General features: G+C 47.5%; 1 protein-coding gene across 3 annotated transcripts in view; it reads right to left on the bottom strand.

Annotated features, from left to right (window-relative positions):
* Positions 1-25,254, bottom strand: part of LOC124149164 (E-selectin-like) — a 57,509-nt gene that overhangs the window by 17,300 nt on the left and 14,955 nt on the right. For 2 of the 3 annotated variants that reach the window (XM_046520565.2, XM_046520562.2), the window contains exon 2: positions 19,299-19,398. In XM_046520565.2, coding sequence (XP_046376521.2) covers positions 19,299-19,398 — 100 coding nt within the window. The remainder of the gene's footprint in view (positions 1-19,298; positions 19,399-25,254) is intronic. The other variant, XM_046520564.2, reaches the window with a different exon arrangement.

Raw genomic sequence — 25,254 nt, 5'->3', positions numbered from 1 at the left:
CTGGGGAAGTGGCCGCCCAGGTCAGCCAGCCCCAGTCGGTCACGATCCAGATGAATCCGAAGACTTATACACATGTACAGGCAGACTGGGGAAGTGGCCGCCCAGGTCAGCCAGCCCCAGTCCGTCCCGATCCAGATGAATCGGAAGACTTATACACATGTACAGGCAGACTGGGGAAGTGGCCGCCCAGGTCAGCCAGCCCCAGTCCGTCACGATCCAGTTGAATCCGAAGACTTATACACATGTACAGGCAGACTGGGGAAGTGGCCGCCCAGGTCAGCCAGCCCCAGTCGGTCACGATCCAGATGAATCGGAAGACTTATACACATGTACAGGCAGACTGGGGAAGTGGCCGCCCAGGTCAGCCAGCCCCAGTCGGTCACGATCCAGATGAATCTGAAGACTTATACACATGTACAGGCAGACTGGGGAAGTGGCCGCCCAGGTCAGCCAGCCCCAGTCCGTCACGATCCAGATGAATCGGAAGACTTATACACATGTACAGGCAGACTGGGGAAGTGGCCGCCCAGGTCAGCCAGCCCTAGTCCGTCACGATCCAGATGAATCGGAAGACTTATACACATGTACAGGCAGACTGGGGAAGTGGCCGCCCAGGTCAGCCAGCCCCAGTCGGTCACGATCCAGATGAATCGGAAGACTTATACACATGTACAGGCAGACTGGGGAAGTGGCCGCCCAGGTCAGTCAGCCCCAGTCCGTCACGATCCAGATGAATCCGAAGACTTATACACATGTACAGACAGACTGGGGAAGTGGCCGCCCAGGTCAGCCAGCCCCAGTCCGTCACGATCCAGATGAATCTGAAGACTTATACACATGTACAGGCAGACTGGGGAAGCGGCCGCCCAGGTCAGCCAGCCCCAGTCCGTCACGATCCAGATGAATCTGAAGACTTATACACATGTACAGGCAGACTGGGGAAGTGGCCGCCCAGGTCGTCACGATCCAGATGAATCCGAAGACTTATACACATGTACAGGCAGACTGGGGAAGTGGCCGCCCAGGTCAGCCAGCCCCAGTCCGTCCCGATCTAGATGAATCTGAAGACTTATACACATGTACAGGCAGACTGGGGAAGTGGCCGCCCAGGTCAGCCAGCCCCAGTCCGTCACGATCCAGATGAATCCGAAGACTTATACACATGTACAGGCAGACTGGGGAAGTGGCCGCCCAGGTCAGCCAGCCCCAGTCGGTCACGATCCAGATGAATCGGAAGACTTATACACATGTACAGGCAGACTGGGGAAGTGGCCGCCCAGGTCAGTCAGCCCCAGTCCGTCACGATCCAGATGAATCGGAAGACTTATACACATGTACAGGCAGACTGGGGAAGTGGCCGCCCAGGTCAGCCAGCCCCAGTCGGTCACGATCCAGATGAATCCGAAGACTTATACACATGTACAGGCAGACTGGGGAAGTGGCCGCCCAGGTCAGTCAGCCCCAGTCCGTCACGATCCAGATGAATCCGAAGACTTATACACATGTACAGGCAGACTGGGGAAGTGGCCGCCCAGGTCAGCCAGCCCCAGTCCGTCACGATCCAGATGAATCTGAAGACTTATACACATGTACAGGCAGACTGGGGAAGCGGCCGCCCAGGTCAGCCAGCCCCAGTCCGTCACGATCCAGATGAATCTGAAGACTTATACACATGTACAGGCAGACTGGGGAAGTGGCCGCCCAGGTCAGCCAGCCCCAGTCCGTCACGATCCAGATGAATCTGAAGACTTATACACATGTACAGGCAGACTGGGGAAGCGGCCGCCCAGGTCAGCCAGCCCCAGTCCGTCACGATCCAGATGAATCTGAAGACTTATACACATGTACAGGCAGACTGGGGAAGTGGCCGCCCAGGTCGTCACGATCCAGATGAATCCGAAGACTTATACACATGTACAGGCAGACTGGGGAAGTGGCCGCCCAGGTCAGCCAGCCCCAGTCCGTCCCGATCTAGATGAATCTGAAGACTTATACACATGTACAGGCAGACTGGGGAAGTGGCCGCCCAGGTCAGCCAGCCCCAGTCCGTCACGATCCAGATGAATCCGAAGACTTATACACATGTACAGGCAGACTGGGGAAGTGGCCGCCCAGGTCAGCCAGCCCCAGTCGGTCACGATCCAGATGAATCGGAAGACTTATACACATGTACAGGCAGACTGGGGAAGTGGCCGCCCAGGTCGTCACGATCCAGATGAATCCGAAGACTTATACACATGTACAGGCAGACTGGGGAAGTGGCCGCCCAGGTCAGCCAGCCCCAGTCCGTCCCGATCTAGATGAATCTGAAGACTTATACACATGTACAGGCAGACTGGGGAAGTGGCCGCCCAGGTCAGCCAGCCCCAGTCCGTCACGATCCAGATGAATCCGAAGACTTATACACATGTACAGGCAGACTGGGGAAGTGGCCGCCCAGGTCAGCCAGCCCCAGTCGGTCACGATCCAGATGAATCGGAAGACTTATACACATGTACAGGCAGACTGGGGAAGTGGCCGCCCAGGTCGTCACGATCCAGATGAATCCGAAGACTTATACACATGTACAGGCAGACTGGGGAAGTGGCCGCCCAGGTCAGCCAGCCCCAGTCCGTCCCGATCTAGATGAATCTGAAGACTTATACACATGTACAGGCAGACTGGGGAAGTGGCCGCCCAGGTCAGCCAGCCCCAGTCCGTCACGATCCAGATGAATCCGAAGACTTATACACATGTACAGGCAGACTGGGGAAGTGGCCGCCCAGGTCAGCCAGCCCCAGTCGGTCACGATCCAGATGAATCGGAAGACTTATACACATGTACAGGCAGACTGGGGAAGTGGCCGCCCAGGTCAGTCAGCCCCAGTCCGTCACGATCCAGATGAATCGGAAGACTTATACACATGTACAGGCAGACTGGGGAAGTGGCCGCCCAGGTCAGCCAGCCCCAGTCGGTCACGATCCAGATGAATCGGAAGACTTATACACATGTACAGGCAGACTGGGGAAGTGGCCGCCCAGGTCAGTCAGCCCCAGTCCGTCACGATCCAGATGAATCCGAAGACTTATACACATGTACAGACAGACTGGGGAAGTGGCCGCCCAGGTCAGCCAGCCCCAGTCCGTCACGATCCAGATGAATCTGAAGACTTATACACATGTACAGGCAGACTGGGGAAGCGGCCGCCCAGGTCAGCCAGCCCCAGTCCGTCACGATCCAGATGAATCGGAAGACTTATACACATGTACAGGCAGACTGGGGAAGTGGCCGCCCAGGTCGTCACGATCCAGATGAATCCGAAGACTTATACACATGTACAGGCAGACTGGGGAAGTGGCCGCCCAGGTCAGCCAGCCCCAGTCCGTCCCGATCTAGATGAATCTGAAGACTTATACACATGTACAGGCAGACTGGGGAAGTGGCCGCCCAGGTCAGCCAGCCCCAGTCCGTCCCGATCTAGATGAATCTGAAGACTTATACACATGTACAGGCAGACTGGGGAAGTGGCCGCCCAGGTCAGCCAGCCCCAGTCCGTCCCGATCTAGATGAATCTGAAGACTTATACACATGTACAGGCAGACTGGGGAAGTGGCCGCCCAGGTCAGCCAGCCCTAGTCCGTCCCGATCCAGATGAATCTGAAGACTTATACACATGTACAGGCAGACTGGGGAAGTGGCCGCCCAGGTCAGCCAGCCCCAGTCCGTCACGATCCAGATGAATCCGAAGACTTATACACATGTACAGGCAGACTGGGGAAGTGGCCGCCCAGGTCAGCCAGCCCCAGTCGGTCACGATCCAGATGAATCGGAAGACTTATACACATGTACAGGCAGACTGGGGAAGTGGCCGCCCAGGTCAGTCAGCCCCAGTCCGTCACGATCCAGATGAATCGGAAGACTTATACACATGTACAGGCAGACTGGGGAAGTGGCCGCCCAGGTCAGTCAGCCCCAGTCCGTCACGATCCAGATGAATCGGAAGACTTATACACATGTACAGGCAGACTGGGGAAGTGGCCGCCCAGGTCGTCACGATCCAGATGAATCCGAAGACTTATACACATGTACAGGCAGACTGGGGAAGTGGCCGCCCAGGTCAGTCAGCCCCAGTCCGTCACGATCCAGATGAATCGGAAGACTTATACACATGTACAGGCAGACTGGGGAAGTGGCCGCCCAGGTCAGCCAGCCCTAGTCCGTCACGATCCAGATGAATCGGAAGACTTATACACATGTACAGGCAGACTGGGGAAGTGGCCGCCCAGGTCAGCCAGCCCCAGTCGGTCACGATCCAGATGAATCGGAAGACTTATACACATGTACAGGCAGACTGGGGAAGTGGCCGCCCAGGTCAGCCAGCCCCAGTCCGTCCCGATCTAGATGAATCTGAAGACTTATACACATGTACAGGCAGACTGGGGAAGTGGCCGCCCAGGTCAGCCAGCCCCAGTCCGTCCCGATCTAGATGAATCTGAAGACTTATACACATGTACAGGCAGACTGGGGAAGTGGCCGCCCAGGTCAGCCAGCCCTAGTCCGTCACGATCCAGATGAATCCGAAGACTTATACACATGTACAGGCAGACTGGGGAAGTGGCCGCCCAGGTCAGCCAGCCCCAGTCGGTCACGATCCAGATGAATCGGAAGACTTATACACATGTACAGGCAGACTGGGGAAGTGGCCGCCCAGGTCGTCACGATCCAGATGAATCCGAAGACTTATACACATGTACAGGCAGACTGGGGAAGTGGCCGCCCAGGTCAGTCAGCCCCAGTCCGTCACGATCCAGATGAATCGGAAGACTTATACACATGTACAGGCAGACTGGGGAAGTGGCCGCCCAGGTCAGCCAGCCCCAGTCCGTCCCGATCTAGATGAATCTGAAGACTTATACACATGTACAGGCAGACTGGGGAAGTGGCCGCCCAGGTCAGTCAGCCCCAGTCCGTCACGATCCAGATGAATCGGAAGACTTATACACATGTACAGGCAGACTGGGGAAGTGGCCGCCCAGGTCAGCCAGCCCTAGTCCGTCACGATCCAGATGAATCGGAAGACTTATACACATGTACAGGCAGACTGGGGAAGTGGCCGCCCAGGTCAGCCAGCCCCAGTCCGTCCCGATCTAGATGAATCTGAAGACTTATACACATGTACAGGCAGACTGGGGAAGTGGCCGCCCAGGTCAGCCAGCCCTAGTCCGTCACGATCCAGATGAATCGGAAGACTTATACACATGTACAGGCAGACTGGGGAAGTGGCCGCCCAGGTCAGCCAGCCCTAGTCCGTCACGATCCAGATGAATCGGAAGACTTATACACATGTACAGGCAGACTGGGGAAGTGGCCGCCCAGGTCAGCCAGCCCCAGTCCGTCCCGATCTAGATGAATCTGAAGACTTATACACATGTACAGGCAGACTGGGGAAGTGGCCGCCCAGGTCAGTCAGCCCCAGTCCGTCACGATCCAGATGAATCGGAAGACTTATACACATGTACAGGCAGACTGGGGAAGTGGCCGCCCAGGTCAGCCAGCCCTAGTCCGTCACGATCCAGATGAATCGGAAGACTTATACACATGTACAGGCAGACTGGGGAAGTGGCCGCCCAGGTCAGCCAGCCCCAGTCGGTCACGATCCAGATGAATCGGAAGACTTATACACATGTACAGGCAGACTGGGGAAGTGGCCGCCCAGGTCAGCCAGCCCCAGTCCGTCCCGATCTAGATGAATCTGAAGACTTATACACATGTACAGGCAGACTGGGGAAGTGGCCGCCCAGGTCAGCCAGCCCCAGTCCGTCCCGATCTAGATGAATCTGAAGACTTATACACATGTACAGGCAGACTGGGGAAGTGGCCGCCCAGGTCAGCCAGCCCTAGTCCGTCACGATCCAGATGAATCCGAAGACTTATACACATGTACAGGCAGACTGGGGAAGTGGCCGCCCAGGTCAGCCAGCCCCAGTCGGTCACGATCCAGATGAATCGGAAGACTTATACACATGTACAGGCAGACTGGGGAAGTGGCCGCCCAGGTCGTCACGATCCAGATGAATCCGAAGACTTATACACATGTACAGGCAGACTGGGGAAGTGGCCGCCCAGGTCAGTCAGCCCCAGTCCGTCACGATCCAGATGAATCGGAAGACTTATACACATGTACAGGCAGACTGGGGAAGTGGCCGCCCAGGTCAGCCAGCCCTAGTCCGTCACGATCCAGATGAATCGGAAGACTTATACACATGTACAGGCAGACTGGGGAAGTGGCCGCCCAGGTCAGCCAGCCCCAGTCGGTCACGATCCAGATGAATCGGAAGACTTATACACATGTACAGGCAGACTGGGGAAGTGGCCGCCCAGGTCAGCCAGCCCCAGTCCGTCCCGATCTAGATGAATCTGAAGACTTATACACATGTACAGGCAGACTGGGGAAGTGGCCGCCCAGGTCAGCCAGCCCCAGTCCGTCCCGATCTAGATGAATCTGAAGACTTATACACATGTACAGGCAGACTGGGGAAGTGGCCGCCCAGGTCAGCCAGCCCTAGTCCGTCACGATCCAGATGAATCCGAAGACTTATACACATGTACAGGCAGACTGGGGAAGTGGCCGCCCAGGTCAGCCAGCCCCAGTCGGTCACGATCCAGATGAATCGGAAGACTTATACACATGTACAGGCAGACTGGGGAAGTGGCCGCCCAGGTCAGTCAGCCCCAGTCCGTCACGATCCAGATGAATCGGAAGACTTATACACATGTACAGGCAGACTGGGGAAGTGGCCGCCCAGGTCAGTCAGCCCCAGTCCGTCACGATCCAGATGAATCGGAAGACTTATACACATGTACAGGCAGACTGGGGAAGTGGCCGCCCAGGTCGTCACGATCCAGATGAATCCGAAGACTTATACACATGTACAGGCAGACTGGGGAAGTGGCCGCCCAGGTCAGTCAGCCCCAGTCCGTCACGATCCAGATGAATCGGAAGACTTATACACATGTACAGGCAGACTGGGGAAGTGGCCGCCCAGGTCAGTCAGCCCCAGTCCGTCACGATCCAGATGAATCGGAAGACTTATACACATGTACAGGCAGACTGGGGAAGTGGCCGCCCAGGTCAGCCAGCCCCAGTCGGTCACGATCCAGATGAATCGGAAGACTTATACACATGTACAGGCAGACTGGGGAAGTGGCCGCCCAGGTCAGTCAGCCCCAGTCCGTCACGATCCAGATGAATCGGAAGACTTATACACATGTACAGGCAGACTGGGGAAGTGGCCGCCCAGGTCAGTCAGCCCCAGTCCGTCACGATCCAGATGAATCGGAAGACTTATACACATGTACAGGCAGACTGGGGAAGTGGCCGCCCAGGTCAGTCAGCCCCAGTCCGTCACGATCCAGATGAATCCGAAGACTTATACACATGTACAGACAGACTGGGGAAGTGGCCGCCCAGGTCAGCCAGCCCCAGTCCGTCACGATCCAGATGAATCCGAAGACTTATACACATGTACAGGCAGACTGGGGAAGTGGCCGCCCGAGGCCAGTCAGTACAAAGGGAAACGATACGAAGTTTGACAAACAAATCTAATGTGATCGTAATCGAAACAGTCGATAGTACATGCATGGTAAATAAAAAATACAATGATGACAATATGAGTCTATGTTAGTGATCCGGGGTAGAATAGTTTTTCAGCAACCCATCCTTGCCATAAAAGGCGATTATGCTTGTCGTAAGAGGCGGCTATCGGAATCGGGTGGTCAGGCTCGCTGACTTTGTTGATACATGTCATCCAAATTGTGTGGATCGATGCTCATGATGTCAATCACTGGATTGTCTGGTTCAGACTCGATTATTTGCAGACCGCCGTCATATACCTCGAATATTGTTAAGTGCGGGTTTAAACAACAAACAAACAAACACTCCTATGTTGGAATGTCTTTACACCAAACCTATCTGAGTTGTGCATTACGTATGCTGTACTCACCGTGGTCAGGCTCGCTGACTTGGGTGAAGCATGCCATCGTGTCCAAATTTCGTGGATCGATGCTCATGATGTCAATCACTGGATTGTCTGGTCAAGGCTTGATGATTTACAGACCGCCGCCATATTGCTGAGTGCGAGTTAAACAACGATAAACCAATCAACCTTTATGGAGACGTTGGCAAGGAACAACACACGATTTTGCTTATCTGTTTCCAGGCTACGTTTGTTTCCAATGTGTTAGAGAACGGACACATTCGGGGGGACGGTACAGTGGCGGTATAGCTGTATTCATTCGGCAACACATCGCCACATGGTTCAACCGCATACATGATGATTTGCCGGACTGTGTCTTCTTTACTGGTGACATCACACAACGCATGGTAAAAACACCTACACATGTACAATATTCGGTTTTGTTAATGTGACTGATACACATTTGATTGAGTGAGTTGGGTTTAACGCCGCTTTTAACAGTATTCCAGTTATATCACGGCGTGTCAGCTTAATGTGGGAGGAAAGCCCGAAGTGATGCAGGTCTCAGACGTTTACCACTTCTGTGAAACCCACGAGCACGGGTATGGTGTTGACAAACCTAGAAACATAATCGGGGCGAACCGGGATTCGAACTCACAATCATAGGTTTCTGGCGTGCCCAAGGGACGCAACTCTGCACAGCGAATCGCGGCGCCTTAGAAGACTGGGCCACCTGTGCCCCCGACTGATACCCAAAACGCTGCCAATCTGGGACCTACATGTATAGTTATTTTACAATGGAGATTGTATGTACTAAATGACGAATCTCCTAATGCAAATTTGTACTTCTGGGTGATTTTAACGCTTGAGTTGGTGGTAAGCATGTTTCATAGAAAATGATTCTACAACCTATCTACCAGTCGACGGTATTGAGTACGAAAGCGACACATGGATATTCCCGAAGTCAAGGGGAACAAACTGTTAGATTTATGTCGGAACTTCAATATGCATTCATTAAATGGTCGATCGGGTGATGATACTGACGGCGAATTCACATTCATAGGGCACCAAGGGAACAGTGTGGTCGATTAATGTATGGTATCCACATGTTTATAGACACATTTTCAAAAGTTTGAGATCATTCCTAGATCTTAATCTGATCATAATCCGTATCAGTAAACTTGATGCATCCACGTGACAACCCACGTGACCACTACGCGAGCACGCACTAACCAGCCGGTGGGAAGACGTGCAGAGAGTGACATTCGTGACCAACTCGTGTTATTCCGGGACAAGCCGAATAGCGACTCGTGCCCCTCTCATGGCCATTTTTGCGACCGGGTTCCGTCTTAGCGCAAACGAGCATACCTAAAACAACAGTCAACTCGTTGGTAATGGTTCACATATATATCCCCATACATGGGCGGATACAGCTTTTTTGAAAAGGGGGGGGGGGGGGGGGGGGGGGGGTGCACAATTAAGATCTATTTATTGTCTTTGGTGGTAATTTATACAGAAATAAAGATTTTTTTCGAAATAAAAAGGGGGGGGGGGGAGGGGGTGCATTGATTATACAGTATGATTGAACGCATGTAACTGTGTCTTGGGTGTAATTTTAGATGCATGACATATGTAAAATCAAAAATTATTTCTGAGGGATTATTTGACGAAGAACTTGAAATCATGCGCGCATTCTGATTGGTTTGTCGTATTTTCGCACATAACTTTCATCGATAGGGGGACGAGTCTTCTTGCAGGTTACGGAAAGGGGCGAGTGAAGTTCATTGAAGTGTGAGCGATTTAAAAGCGCTAGTTAAACTGTGTGAACCTCCGAGCTTGAAAACAAGGTATTTTTGTCTTCAACGGTAATGAACCTGAGCACTGAGGCGACTGTGGCAGATTAATTATTTGGTAGCATCATCACCGACAAAGAAATTGCGCTATGAATAATTTAAAAAGTGGTAAATCGCCGGTTGGTGATGGAATACCCCTGGGTGTATTTAAAAAAAACTTGTAAATTATTAATACCTATCATAAACAACTTGTTTAATCGCATTCTAGTCAGTGGAAAGTTTAAGGATTCATGGAACTTTGGGTTGATTGTACCTCCTCTTAAAGCAGGTAATACAGACGACCCGAATAACTACAGAGAGATAGCACTTTTAAATACACTTAACAAAATATTTACCACAATCACTGATAATCGTATAAAACCTTGGATATCGACCAAACAATTGTTATCAGAATGTCAAGCGCGGTTGAGAGAGTTGCTCTACCACCGACCATGTATTTAACATTCACAGCCTTGTCCATAAGTACTTACGTAAGACAGGTGGACACTTGTATTGTTTGTTTGTTGATTTAAAAAAAAAGCTTTTCGATTCTGTTGATAGATCCAGATTACTGTAAGTTTTACTACATCTGGCATACATTGGAAATTACGCCTGTTTAAAGCCATGAACTCCAATACTAGAGCATCTGTAAAAGCCAATAAACATGATGTGACCGCTATATTTAAGACATAAACTGGTGTAAGACAGGGGTGCATTCTGTCTCTTGTCCTTTTTCTGTTGTACATTGAAGAACTAGTGAATGAAATATTATGTTAATATAACGATACAAGAGGTATGTTTATCGATGAAACTGTACAAAATCTATCAATCTTACCATTTGCAGACGATGTAGCCATTTTTGCGGACTCGGTAATTCTGGCCCAGCGTAAAATTGATATCCTGAAATTGTATTGTCTGAAATGGGGATTAGTCTTGTAGAATTGGGGTAGGATATCAAGATGTAGATGTGATTAATGGTTTCTCAATGGCAAGAGTGTTGAGGTTGTATCGTATAACAAATATTTAGGTATTTTATTTTCGTGTAGAAATATATATTCACTTGAACCCGTGGGACACTTGCCATGCAAGGTGGAAGAGCTTACATGCCATCCAAAAGTTTATATTTGGGTAGAAACATTTGCCAATCGCATCTTCATACAAACTGTTTGATGGAGAAATCCAACCGATCCTGTTGTATGGATCAGAACTATGGGGTGTAAAACAGTTTGGCAATTGAAAATATTCACACACAAGTCTGCCAATTTCTATTGCACACTGGTTGCAAAGCTGCAAATCCCACTGTTCATAAATGTCCACGTTTTTTCCATATTGGATAAGGCTTATCAAACAACCACTAACACGATACTCCAGAAACTGTACTGACACACTGCCACTGCCTGTTTCCATACCTATTCCTGGGCATCCACAGAGTGTCATTCAGTGTCCCCACCTAGTAAAGAAACAGCTGCAAAGGTCTTGTCAGTGGAACATGCTCTCAAGTTTGAAAAGGAAAACAAGGCAAAGAAGGGTGAATTTACAATCAGAGACATAAACAAATTAAGCATGACCTTGAAGGGAATAGTATGACATGTTTGTATTTAATCTGTTTAAAATGCCAAAGCTTGTAAAACGAATCCACAACACAACTCTGTTAATGCTGATATCCAGCTTGTGTATTTTGACGCCAGCTTCCATTTCAAGAAAAGTGTTGCTGATTTGGAAAAGGACTGTTGATCTACCAACTACTGGAATTGAATCAAACCATTCCATTGCTGCTTGACGAGCTGAATGTTTACTTTTCCTCATGATGAAATAACCATTTTTTAAAGAAATTGCAGCTTCTGTACACGTGTAAATCCGGGTTAGAATAGTTTTTCAGCAACCCGTGCTTGCCTTAAAAGGCGAATGTGCTTGTCGAAAGAGGCGACTATCGGGATCGGGTTGTCAGGCTGACTTGGTTGATGCATGTCATCGTATCCTAATTGCGTGGATCGATGCTCATGATGTCAATCACTGGATACGATGACATGCATCAACCAAGTCTGACCACCCGATCCCGTCAGTCGCCTCTTAGGACAAGCATGGGTTGCTGAAGACATCGCTAGCTGGGCTATTGTTGTCTTGGACAGTCAGCGTGTCAGCTGCCTGTCACGATAGTCTGAGAATGATAGGTTGACCACTGAAGCATGGCATGTAGATGGTGTGCGGGAAACTGCAGCCTGCCATACAGAACACAATAGGAGGCAGCGTGACAGTGATTTGGTTTGGAATTGAATGTCGAATATTTTGTGTGAGTCGGAACAGACGTTGGCAAGACTAACGCCTGCTAGATGCCACCTGTCCATTGTTCTACTTTTACCATTACGTAGTTTTGCAGTTGACTTGCCTTTGCATGTGTTTGTGACGGGTGCCACCAGTAGGGGTAGGATACGCCCCTGGTATAATCACAATCTGATAGTGATTCATGCTCATGATGTAGTCGGAATCGTACAATTGACTCTACTTTTGGCAGAGATTTCTTGTGAATATGAAAAGTGTTTTGAAAAGTGTTTTCAGCGCTGTGGACCTGGTGGACTCGTGAGGTTGCAAAACGAACACATATTCCAAACTACAGCCAAACACTGTTTTGTCGAAGTTGAAGGGACCTACACAAATACCTCGGGTTATCCGAGGTTCGACACAACAGAACATGATGAATAAAGAAGGAATACGCCGGGGCCAAGCTTTTACTTCGAGACAAGCGTGAGTTCGACACATCAAAGTTCGATACAACGATGTTTAACTGTAATTGATCCGGGATACAGTGGTACGTTGGCAACGATCACAACAGTTCATAGGTTTGCTGTATTCTCTCAGACGGAGATAATGATGTAAAAAGCAATTAGTCCAGAATACCATCTGCTGTCGATAAACGAAAGAATGTGGTTAATTGAATATTCAGAAAGAAATAATTATTCACATGCTTCATAAACCGTGTTCCTACTGAGTGAATAGCATTACCAATCTATTTTGTATTGTTTGTTTACGCTTTTTGAACCTTCTCATCCGGGCAGAACAAACTGAAAATGGAAATGAGTTTTCCTGTGAAAGAAAGTCATGAAGAGTATAGATAGAAAATCGTGTGAAAAACGAGGCATTTGATGACAAAATGCCCAAGCGGAAGTGATGCAGGTCTCAGACGTTTACCACTTCGGTGAAACCCACGAGCACGGGTATGGTGCTGACAAACCTAGAAACATAATCGGGGCGAACCGGGATTCGAAACCACAATCATAGGTTTCTGGCGTGCCCAAGGGACGCAACTCTGCACAGCGAATCGCGGCGCCTTAGACGACTGGGCCACCCGTGCCCTCGGAAGTCCCCCAGTTTAGTTTCCCCTTTTAAACTGAAGAGTTGACCAGAATAAAGTCGTGTGTTGGGCTACGTATCCTATCCAGGCTTCCAGCATGTAGTTCATTAACCCCTACTCCTGTCTGACTGGGTTCCTGTCTTGCTAGACGAGTAGACAGCCGGTGGCCGATTAATCGTAGGCTGCGATTGGACGACATAATACTCATTCTAATTACCACATGAAAACAGGTCGCGGACAAATTTATTAAGTTTGCTCTAACAAATCAACAAAGGCAGAGTTGTTGACATGAACATACGGAGCACAATATACTGGTTTTTCGAAAAACGTAAAGACAAAAAATAATCTTCGACATAATTTGTATAAATTCACAACCTATACCAAAAAAATGAAATAAATGGTACGCAAATTGAGCCTTGTGTGAACGAATAAATGAGAGTAAATATAGTCTCGAGTGAAACTTGCAAATCCTGTCAAAGTACCCCGGCCCTGTGCCCCTTTGGTTATATATGTGTTGTGGTAACATCACAGGTGGCCCTGGAGGTTCATTGGTAGGGGGTAGAATAGGTCTTCAGCAACCCATACTTGCCGTAAAAGGTGACTATGCTTGTCGTAAAAGGCGACTAACGGGATCGGGTGGTCAGGCTCGCTGACTTGGTTGATGCATGTCATCGATCCCAATTGCGTGGATCGATGCTCATGATATTAATCACTGGATTGTCTGGTCCAGACTGGATTATTTACAGACCGCCGTCATATAGCTGGAATATTGCTGCGTGCGGCGTTAAACAACAAACCAACCCAACCAAATCCTTGGTAGGGCAGGGCCTACTTACCCTTTTCCCCAACACCTTGTGATATCACTGATTCTCGGTGACCCATTCAAATAATTTTCACAGCTATTTTGACTTTTACGGCCAATGTAATCTTTTTCGACAGAGAATCGAGAATGATTATTCTCTGGCGTTGACGGTTCATATTTGCAGACCCGTGAAGATCCGGGTTAAAATAGGTCTTCAGCAACGAATGATTGCCATAACTGACTTGGTTGATGATGCATGTCATCGTATCCCAATTGCGTGAATCGATGCTTATGGATTGTCTTGTCCAGACCCGATTATTTACAGACCGCCGTCATATAGCTGGAATTTTGCTGAATGCGGCGTTAAACAACAAACCTACCAACCAACCAACTTTTTATTGCCCACGCCCCAAGGATACAACCGAACGATGTTTAAAGCATTACCACAACCAGTCAATGTATTCAATTGATACATTGAAGATACTTTTAAGGCAATTGAACATTTCATATAACCAGGAAGAATGTATGATCCAATATTTGAATGTGTGAATTGGTCTTCAGCAACCCATGCTTGTCGTAAGAGGCGACTAACGGGATCGGGTGGTCAGTCACGGTAGGTGGGTGCATGTCATCGTGTCCCAATTGCGTAGATCGATGCTCATGATGTCAATCACTCGATTATATACAGACCATGTCATACAGCTGGACTATTGGTGAGTGCGGCATTGAACAAAAACAAGCAAACAACAAACTAACCCCTGCTTTCCTTGGCTTTGCTCTTTGTCCACGATCATTTTTTTCTTTGCTCTCGACAGTGACATGGCACTCCGCCATCATAATTATGACCCTCGACTCCTGTTGCATGCACGCTCACCTTTCACATATCACTTAATTATAAACAGCAAAATATATGCATGGGCCCATCATCAAGCTTTCGCAGGTAACCGCCTCCGTGGTCTAGTGGTAGAGCGTCCGCCCGGAGAGCGGAAGGTCCAGGGTTCGATCCCCGGCCGCGTCATACCAAAAGACGTTAAAAGATGGTACTTGTTGTTACCCTGTCTGGCGCTCGGCATTAAGGGGCTAAAACAAGGACTGGTCGGCTCGGAGTCAGTATACTGTGTCTGAGTGGGGTATTCATGTTAAACTGCGGCATGGTATCTCAGTGAGCTAGCACTGTAAATCGGCATCAGTCCGGACTAGTACAAGCAGTCACACAAACACACACACGTACATGCACGTCGCTATATAAGTGCAATAATCATGGACGCGACGTTAAACCCTATTTCACCTCACCTCACTTTCGCAGGTAACTACTGTCACTAATGGTCACCGTATCCAGCCGAAACACATCTATCGACATGTAACTGAAGATCACTGAAGGGATAAATGAATTGGAACAATACATGTCTAATCTTTTGTTTGATCTGTCACAAATCAATTACATATGTATGGCACAGACTGAACAACCTAATTAAACAGGAACAATAATTTGCTATTTTCATTCCAGGTTACTACCTTGTTTATTCCGCGATAACTGTAGTCATCTCCATGGTGACAGGTGGCATTGACAGGACATAACCTGCACACCGCTTTGTGCGTTAAAGGCGTCGAGGCCCGTGAAGATCCGGGATAGAAAAGGTATTCAGCAACCCATGCTTGCCGTAAGAGGTGACTGTGTTTGTTGTAAGAGGCGACTAACGGGATCGGTGGCTAGGCTCGCTGACGTGGTTGACACATGTCATCGTATCCCAATTGCGTGGATCGATGCCCATTATGTCAATCACTGGACTGTGGTCCAGTCTCGATTATTTACAGACCGCCGTAATGTATCTGTAACATTGCTGAGTGCGGCGTTAATCAACATGATACAACAGCGTGAAATTGAGTTAAAAGCCGCCTTCAAGATTATTGCACTTATATAGCGACGTACATGCACGTGTGTGTAACTGATTGTACTAGTCCGAATAATGCCGATTTTATAGTGTTTTTTTTTGTTTGTTTGTTGTTTAACGCCGCACTCAGCAATATTCCAGCTATATGAGGGCGGTCTGTAAAATCATCGAGTCTGGACCAGACAATCCAGTGATTTACATCATGAACATCGATCCACGCAATTTGGATCGATGACATGTATCAACCAAGTCAGCGAGCCTGACCACCCGATCCCGTTAGTCGCCTTGTACGACAAGCATAGTCGCCTTTATAGTGTTAGCCCACTAAGATGCCATTGGGCAGTTTAACATGAATACCCCACTCAGACACAGTATACGGACTCCGAGCCGACCAGTTCTCATTTTAGACCCTTAATGCCGAGCGTTAGGCAGGGTAACAACAAGTACCATATTTCCACGTCTATTGGTATGACGCGGCCGGGGATCGAATTGTGACCTTTCGCCCCCTTGGCAGACGCTCTACCCCCAGACCACGGAGGCGGTCTGTGAATGTGAAAATGTCGAAGACATTCCCTATTTATCAAATAAAGCCATCCGTTTATGATCACAATTCCCGATGAGCTACCGATGAATCCCAGGAATAGTGATAGAATAAGTTAGAATAGGTCCCCAGCAACCTATGCTTGTTGTTAGAGGCGACCAAATGGCTCGGGTGGTCAGGCTTGGTTGGTTGATTGACGTGCTCTATATCTCCAGGCCTCGCATGTCGGTAAGTCTGCACTAACCTATGCATCCGCTCCCGTGCTTCTCCCGATCTCGAATTCCCCGCCCCTTTACCCTTGATGTGCAGATCACTTTGTTGTAGTCAAGGCCAAGGGCCCACACATATATAAATAGACCCGTGAAGATCCGGGTAGAATAGGTCTTCAGCAACCTATTCTTGCCGTAATAGGCGACTAACGGGATCGTGGGGTCAGGCTCGCTGACTTGGTCGATGCATGTCATCGTATCCCAATTGCGTGGATCGATGCTCATGATGTCAAGCACTGGAGTGTCTGGTCCTGACTCGATTATTTACGGATTCTCATTCTCATTTAATATTGTGCTTTTTTACACTGAAAGACAAAAGAAACGTCACTTCTGAAAACACTGATAAAACTTAACAGACACTGGCAGTTACATGTTCTGTGGTCAATAAACTCATTTATCGTTCTACTGCTTCTTTTTGTTGCCTTAAAGTCTATTTAACAATTGAGTCTTAAAATGGAATGCTTTGCCTAAACGCAGCCTACAAAAGTGCAATGGGACTCAGTTGCGGAAAAGTCTTGTCAAAAACATGATGCACGTGCCTATCTTGGATGGTATGGGTATAAAAGACACCCAAAACTGTTAAGCTGGCTTTCGTTATTTCGATTCATCAGAAATGCCAAGATTATCAGGAAATGAGAGACAAGTGATCGGAAGACTGCCAGAGTGCACAGGTCGTTGCAAATGCATTCAATGTCAACGTCAGAACGATATATCGTTTGCAACATCGCCACAACACCACCGACGACCATCCGCGTAGTGGTCGTCCTAGAGTCACTACTCCCAGACAAGATCGGTTCTTGATACGCCAACATCCGCAGAACCGATTCCGAATGGCCTCTGAAACAGCTCGCAAACCATTGGCAACCACCAGCGTGCCATCAGTGATCGTACAGTCCGACGTCGCCTAACTGCCAACATCTCGTGCCACCGTCCTGCTCGTGTACCCATCCTGAGAGATCGTCACCGACAGGCCCGACTGCAATGGGCCAGGCAGCATCAAAATTGGCGTCAACGGCAATAGAGAAGAATCATCTTCACTGATGAAAGTCGCTACTGTGTTTCAACGGTGGATGGCAGAGTCAGGGTCTGGCGAAGGAGGGGCGAACTTTATGCTGATGCTTGTGTTATGGAAGGAGACCCGTGGGGCGGCCCAAGCATCATGGTTTGGGGTGGAATCGGACTGAACCAGAGAGTGGGACCTGTGGTCTTTCAGAATATTGGTCCAGACAGGGGTAATGGCATCACAGCTCTCCGCTACATTGACCAAGTCCTCAGACCCCATATCGTGCCCTTTTTTTTCCCGTCATCAAAACCACACCTTTCAGCAAGACAACGCCCGTCCCCACACTGCCAGAGTCACCAGGGACTTCCTCCAGCAGCACAACATCCAAATCATGCCTTGGCCTGCCCTCAGTCCGGATTTGAATCCCATTGAACACTTGTGGGATGAGATCAAACGCCGACTCAACGACGTACGCCCAAGGCCGACAACTGCAGCAGAGCTACGTGTAGCGTTCCTCAGGATATGGGCCCATATCCCAATGGCCTTCATCAACAGGCTAGTCCACTCCATGTACAGGAGATATGAGATATGAAAGTAGAGGTGGTAATATATTGGGACAGTAGGACTAATGAACTTCCTTGATCGGCAGTATGCCTCCCCGCATAGAAGCATGCGTTAGGAAAAGCGGTGGTCTTACAAAATATTGAACAGTTTGCTGTTCTGTAGCTTTAGGTAAGCAGTGTTTGTTGGACAAACTTAGTTCTTTATCTACGACGTTATAAGCCTATAATTAACAACGTTATTATCATTCTCAATAGCGGAGAACGGAAGGTCCGGGGTTCGATCCCCAGCCGCGTCATACCAAAAGACGTAAAAAAGATGGTATGTGTTGTTACCCTGTCTGGCGCTCGGCATTAAGGGGCTAAAACAAGGACTGGTCGGCTAGGAGTCAGTATACTGTGTCTGAGTGGGGTATTCATGTTAAACTGTGGCGTGGTATCTCAGTGCGCTAGCACTATAAATCGGCATCAGTCCGGACTAGTACAAGCAGCCACACATACACGTGCATGCACGTCACTATATAAGTGCAATAATCTTGGACGCGACGTTAAACCCCATTTCACCTCACCTCATTCAATTTGACATGTCATTCTTCAAGTACTCAGTGCTCCCGACTTCTTGATAGACTCATGCATATCCAAGTGTAAATGTAAAAAAGTGACTTTCTAATGATCGAAATCCAACTAGATCTTTGATGTGCATCTGGGGCGGTATTCATAAAAGAATTTCAGTCTGAATAAATCTTAAGTCTTGGATAAAACTTAGTTGTTTTTTTACCTTTTCTGACGTTTTATGATTTTACCGTGAAGATCCGGGGCAGCAACCCATGCTGGACCGTAAAAGGCTACTGTGCTTGTCGTAAGAGGCGACTAACGGGCTCGGGTGGTCAGGCTCGCTGACTTGGTTGATGCATGTCATCATGGATCGATGCATTGCGTGGATCGATGCTCATTATATTAATCACTGGGTTGTCTGGTCCAGACTCCATTATTTACAGACCGCCGTCATATAGCTGGAATATTGCTGAGTGCGGCGTTAAACAACAAACCAGGCCAACCAACCAACACAAGCGAAATGTCATAGACTATACTTACCAATACCAAGGCAACTGCGTCCAAAAGGGGGCGTAACGGTAGCGCAAACAGACGTTTCCGGGCAGGGGTGTGAAGCACAGGGGTTGTCTCGGGGAAACTGCTGCAAGTTAAATAATATAATATAGATATGTAAGATATTTTATTTAAATGAAAGCTACAAAACCCTTTTCCTAATCAATTTTAAAGCGCCTAGGTTTCATTGTGAATAGTTATTCGGCGTAGCTACACAATATTACCCAAGTTAATGGATCAGTATGCGCTCGGATCTCATTCTCAGCTCCCTGGGGAGAATACAACTAGGTCACATTACCATCTCTTCCTACCTACAAAACCCTTTCCATAATTTAAAAATATCTTTTAGAGTCCGTTGTACAATTCCTACCAAATTATAAGCACGTGATTATGAATTAAACAGTCATGATACCATGTGTTTGAGGTCGACCATGCTCATGATGTAAATCACTGGATTGTCTGGTCCAGACTCGATTATTTACAGACCACCGTCATACAGCTGGAATATTGCTGAGTGCGGCGTTAAACAACAAACTAATCTGAGCAAGAGTTGTATGACGCTCTTTCAAATCTTGGAAGACAGAGCATGTTCGATTATGCCTCAAAAGTTGTGAAACATAGACATCAAAGACTGTAGCTTCAGGACTGGATAGCTCGACGTTAAGGGGAAGGTGACTATTAGAAAGTTCAATTCTTGTGGGGAGTGTTTTGTCAAAAACCTAGGTCTTATATTATTTAAGACGTCATTTAGTTCTTCAATCTTACTCTTACAATACAGGAGTGATCGGTTCATATATTTTTCACCCAATGGAATATGTTTTGTGGTACAATCGGGACCGTCTTTCTCTGGTGTTGACGCCTTATGTTCCTGAACAAGAAAAGGTATAAGTGATAATTATTTTTAACTTTGATTCTTAAACGGCTTAATATTATATATACACATGCACAAAAGTTAATCGCCAACCACCATATTTGTGAGCTGTTACTTTTGGCACTTAATGATGACTATTATAACTATTATGTATGATTGTTGTAAGCCGTATATGTAAACCTCATGTGATGCAAAAGTTGTCCCAAAGCAAGTTTATCTTGTGTTCCAAAAGAATATGAGCAGAAAGGAATTTTACCGAAGACCAGAAATTGAAGGATTAGAAAACATTGAAAAACCTTTTTGTCATGTAACTGTCATGATATCAGCAGACCATATCAGGTGTCACATAGACCCCCTAGGGAGTGCAGAGTCTATTGCAAGACAGAAACGTCAGTAACGTGTGTATGATCCAAGGACATTGACCACAGCTTCAACCCTACGCCTCATATTCATTACAAGTCGTTGAATGCTTCTCTGAGGTAAACGGATCCATTCTTCATGAAGTGCGGCGAGATTTTGAACTGGGGGATCACGATGTTTGATTTTCCGGCCAAGAATGTCCCAGAGATGCTCAATCGGATTAAGGAAGAGTGGCAATAGCTTCTTGACGCAACTAAGCCAAAACTGCCCGAGATATGTGTGGTCTAGCATTGTCGTCCATGTAAACAGGTCTTGTCTGAAGAGGATGGTTGTCAAAATGAGGGACTACCACTGGACGAAGAACGGCATCTTGGTATTGTTGGCCATTCAGGTTTCCACGAATTATCACCAGCGGAAGTTTGCAGCCGAAGGAAACACAACCCCATATCATGACAGACCCCCCGCCACACGCTAAGGTCTTCTGGATGTTCCTTGGTGCAAAACGAGTGTTACGTTGCCTCCAAACACGTGTCATAGCGACTGATTTATGACTACCATTGTCTGCAGTACATTTGACTTCAAGGGCAATTTACCCTGTAGCCATATCTCCATAACTTAATTGTCATTACGTTTTAGGCGCTAATCCCCGTTGTTAATCCTCACCAACATTTCATTGTATTATGACTGTCAGTCAGCCTGGACTACCATATCACTTCCCTTTAACTGCTGCTTTTTATAGTATGGCATTTATTGCCCTAATTGATCATCCCATGAACTGTGTTTGTTAATCACGCCCATATGTCCAAAGCAACGTCGTTGTCTCTTTGTCTGTCCATTGTTGTTCATTACTATATATGTGCTACCATTACACAGTTACTACGGTGTTAGTCAGGCTTGGTATTCCGAGTGCTGGCATAGGGACGACCTCGAGCAGGATATGCTGCTCGTAGGAAACGCTCTGAGGTGAGCTGGAGCTCCGCTCACCTCTTGTACGCCTGAGCTGGAAAGTCCGCTCATTGCTGTGTTTGTGTTGTCAGAGCAGGTATTCCGCTCATTGTGCAATTGTTGTTTATTGTTTACATGTTGTGCATAAAGCGTTCTGGGACAGTGATGTCGATTTTGTCCTTTATTCCCCCAAGAGCTAATTCCCCGTCAACATGCACGTTGACACACGTATTCGACCATCAACAGTTCGTAGCAGCATTCGACACTCGTCAGACCAATGGATCCTTCTCCAGTTGGCCAAGTTCCATCGACTACGGGCACGACATCATATCAGACGATTCCGCATGTGCCTCTCAGTCAGTTGAGGACGTTTTACTGGTCTTCTGGCGTTATAACCAGCCGCTCTGAGGCGACGCCTTACGGTCATCGTCGAGAGTCTCTGATGGGTAATCCACTGCAGTCTTAAATCTGTTGAAGTGGCAAATGCATTTCGTCTGACTATCCTGAAAAGACGTCTACCCTCTCTGTTAGAGGTCTTTCTTGGCCTACCAGACCTATGCCTGTCATTGACATCATTGGTTTTACCATGTTTGACAATCAAACGAGTGATAACACTGTGATGACGACCAATCTGTCTTGCAATGGCCCTGCATGACATGCCAGCATTTTTCATGCCTATAACTTGCCATCTTTCAGCGTTCGTTAACTTTCCCCTCACCATGGCTGATTTTCAACCTCTATTGGAAGGGGAATCTCACACAAGAACAAAATGTAACCATGTGTCTGAAACTTGAATTTCACTATTTATGGGGTAGAGAAACTGCAGCAACACGTAAAGCACGCTTTCCTTGTGGTATCTGGACAAATTTGGGTTCATGAAACTATGGAAGCCTAATTCAGTCATACATCATCATATTTCGTATTTCTGATTCCCACACGTGAAATCAAGAGACTATGAGTATGGTGGCGCTTAACTTTTGTGCATGTGTATATATTATAATATTATAGGCCTAATTATGTTGGAGGTCATCGATTCATATACGTCTGTACTGAAGCACAACATCCGTCTCCACGGGTGTAATTTAAGAGGGCAAAAGGTCTTCGGGATAATTAATATATATTTCTTCCACCCATGATGACATTCTCAGACGTGCTATGGCTAAATCACAAGATACAAATTCTATAAAAAACGCTGCCAACTCCAAATTCCTTTCATTAGTTAATGAAACATCTGATTTAAATCATTCACCTCATTGTCTAAACTCGGAAATGCACTTATTCTCCCTTGCGGCCTCAAATGACGTCGACAAGTGTTTGCTGCATTATGTCTTCATTACGATCAATCATCGGTTCATTTCACTTTCTGGTGTAAGTAGGTGGAGGGGCAATATTCCTTCATCAGGCCGCCCTTGCAACAAAGTAGAGTGGGTGAGTGAGTGCTGTTTAACGCCGGCTTAGCAATATTCCAGCAATATCACGGCGGGGGGCACCAGTCTTCGGCGCCAAAAATATTGAGCGTCACCCTGAAGATGTCACTTTCCAAAAATTAACGCGAGTGTTCAACATGAAATGGTACGGGTGACTTGACAAATAGTATAGTCTTTGTCATATGCTTCATTGTGATTGCAGACGTTGTTTGTGTGTGTTTCTAGCAACAACATATAACCATGGGATGGGAGGATGAAGAAATCCACAAAGGCGAAGGTTAGTCGAGCGTACAGAAAATGAAAATATACTTTCAAAAGATTATGTCAGTTATTTAATTGCACATTTGGGGCAACACTTCATCTGGCTACTTCTCCAACGTTAAGGGGGCGGTAGGGTAACCTGGTGGTTAAAACGTTCTCTCTTCAAGAACGGGTTCGACGCCCAATATTGGTACAAAGTGTGATGCCGATTTCTGGTGTCCCCCGCTTCTCCTCACTGTTCGTGAACTACAAACATGTTGGTAATTGGCAAATGTCAGCGTGCAGTGACCAATACCTTCAATGTTCACAGTCTGTGATTACCTTGGCCAGGCGCTGTAAGAGGAGTGGGACAGACCACCTCAAATCACCGTTGGGAGACATACGCAGTATGCGTCGTCGAGTGAATGAATGTTTTACAAATTGTGGCGGTATTACATACTACTGATCCAAAAACGTCAACTTTGAAATTTACCATCTAGCCCTTGTCGTCCTTGAAGATTGTTGACGGTCATAGAACCTGCTGTCATACTTCACTACCAGTTGTAACGTGTTTCCAATTCGTTCATTATTATCATACAGCTATTATTAGAAACAAATATATCTTTGGATTGGGTGGTCAGGCTCGCTGACTTGGTTGAAGCATGTCATCGATCCCAATTACGTGGATCGATGCTCATGATATCAATCACTGGATTGTCTGGTCCAGACTCGATTATTTACAGAATAGCTTGAATATTGCGGACTGCGGCGTAAAACAACAAACCAAACCAAAAAACTATTGTGACCCTTGGATCCCCTACTTTATTATGAAGAGTATATATAAACAAAGAAGTGTCTCGTACAACTAATGCTCATGATGTCAATAGACTCGTGAAGATTCCGGGGTAGAATAGGTCTTCAGCAACCCATGCTTGCCGTAAAAGGTGACTAACGGGATCGGGTGGTCAGGCTCGCTGACTTGGTTGATGCATGTCATCGATTCCAATTGCGTGGATCGATGCTCATGATATCAATCACTGGAATGTCTGGTCCAGACTCGATTATTTACAGACCGCCGTCATATAGCTGGAATATGGCTGAGTGCGGCGTTAAACAACCAACCAATCGTACCACTAAACATTTCCATGTAGAACAAAGGTGGGGGTTCAGGCCTCCTCAGTTGTCTTGTGGTAGAGCGACTGCCCGGTGAGCGGAAGGTCATGAGTTCGATCCCCGAGCGCGTCATACCAAAAGCGCCGCGATTCGCTGTGCAGAGTTGCGTCCCTTGGGCACGCCAGAAACCTATGATTGTGGGTTCGAATCCCGGTTCGACCCGATTATGTTTCTAGGTTTGTCAGCACCATACCCGTGCTCGTGCGTTTCACCGAAATGGTAAACGTCTGAGACCTGCATCAATTCGGGCTTTCCTCCCACATTAAGCTGACACGCCGTGATATAACTGGAATACTGTTAAAAGCGGCGTTAAACCCAACTCACTCATACCAAAAGACGTTAAAATATGGTACTTATTGTTAACCTGCCTGTCGTTTGGCATTAAGAGGCTGAAACAAGGATTGGTCGGCTCAGAGTCAGTATACTGTGTTTAGTGGGGTATCCCAGTGGGCTAACTGTAAAATCGGCATTAGTCCTGAGTAGCACACACACACACACACACACACACACACACACACACACACACACACATGACCCTATGTAAGTGCAACAATCTTGAACGCAACGGTAAACTCCATTTCACCTCACCATGGGGGAATGAATTTGTGTAAATTGGTTATTGATTTATCAGTTCAAAGTACTAAACTAACCATATTACGGACGATACCGTAACCGATTCATCGACTTGACAGTAACAAACTTTCTTTTTCTTACTAATATTATACAATCGCGCTATGACGCTTTGTGTAGTCCCGCCTTTAAGGCGTCGTAGGCTTTCCGAGTTAGACAAAGACAAATTTTTCACTTCTTTAAAAACGCACAAATTCCAGAATTTTTAATATATGAATACATGAATATCTTAATCAAATAAATTGATATTGTGGGCACAGAATGAGAACATGGCATCCGTCTTCTCAGTCGGTTAGAA

The sequence above is a fragment of the Haliotis rufescens genome, unplaced genomic scaffold (genome assembly GCF_023055435.1).
Source record: "Haliotis rufescens isolate VD_foot unplaced genomic scaffold, xgHalRufe1.0.p SCAF_96, whole genome shotgun sequence".
Lineage (NCBI taxonomy): Eukaryota > Metazoa > Mollusca > Gastropoda > Lepetellida > Haliotidae > Haliotis > Haliotis rufescens.
The sequence above is the reverse complement of the archived record's forward strand: the minus strand, read 5'-3'. Positions and strand labels throughout refer to the sequence as shown.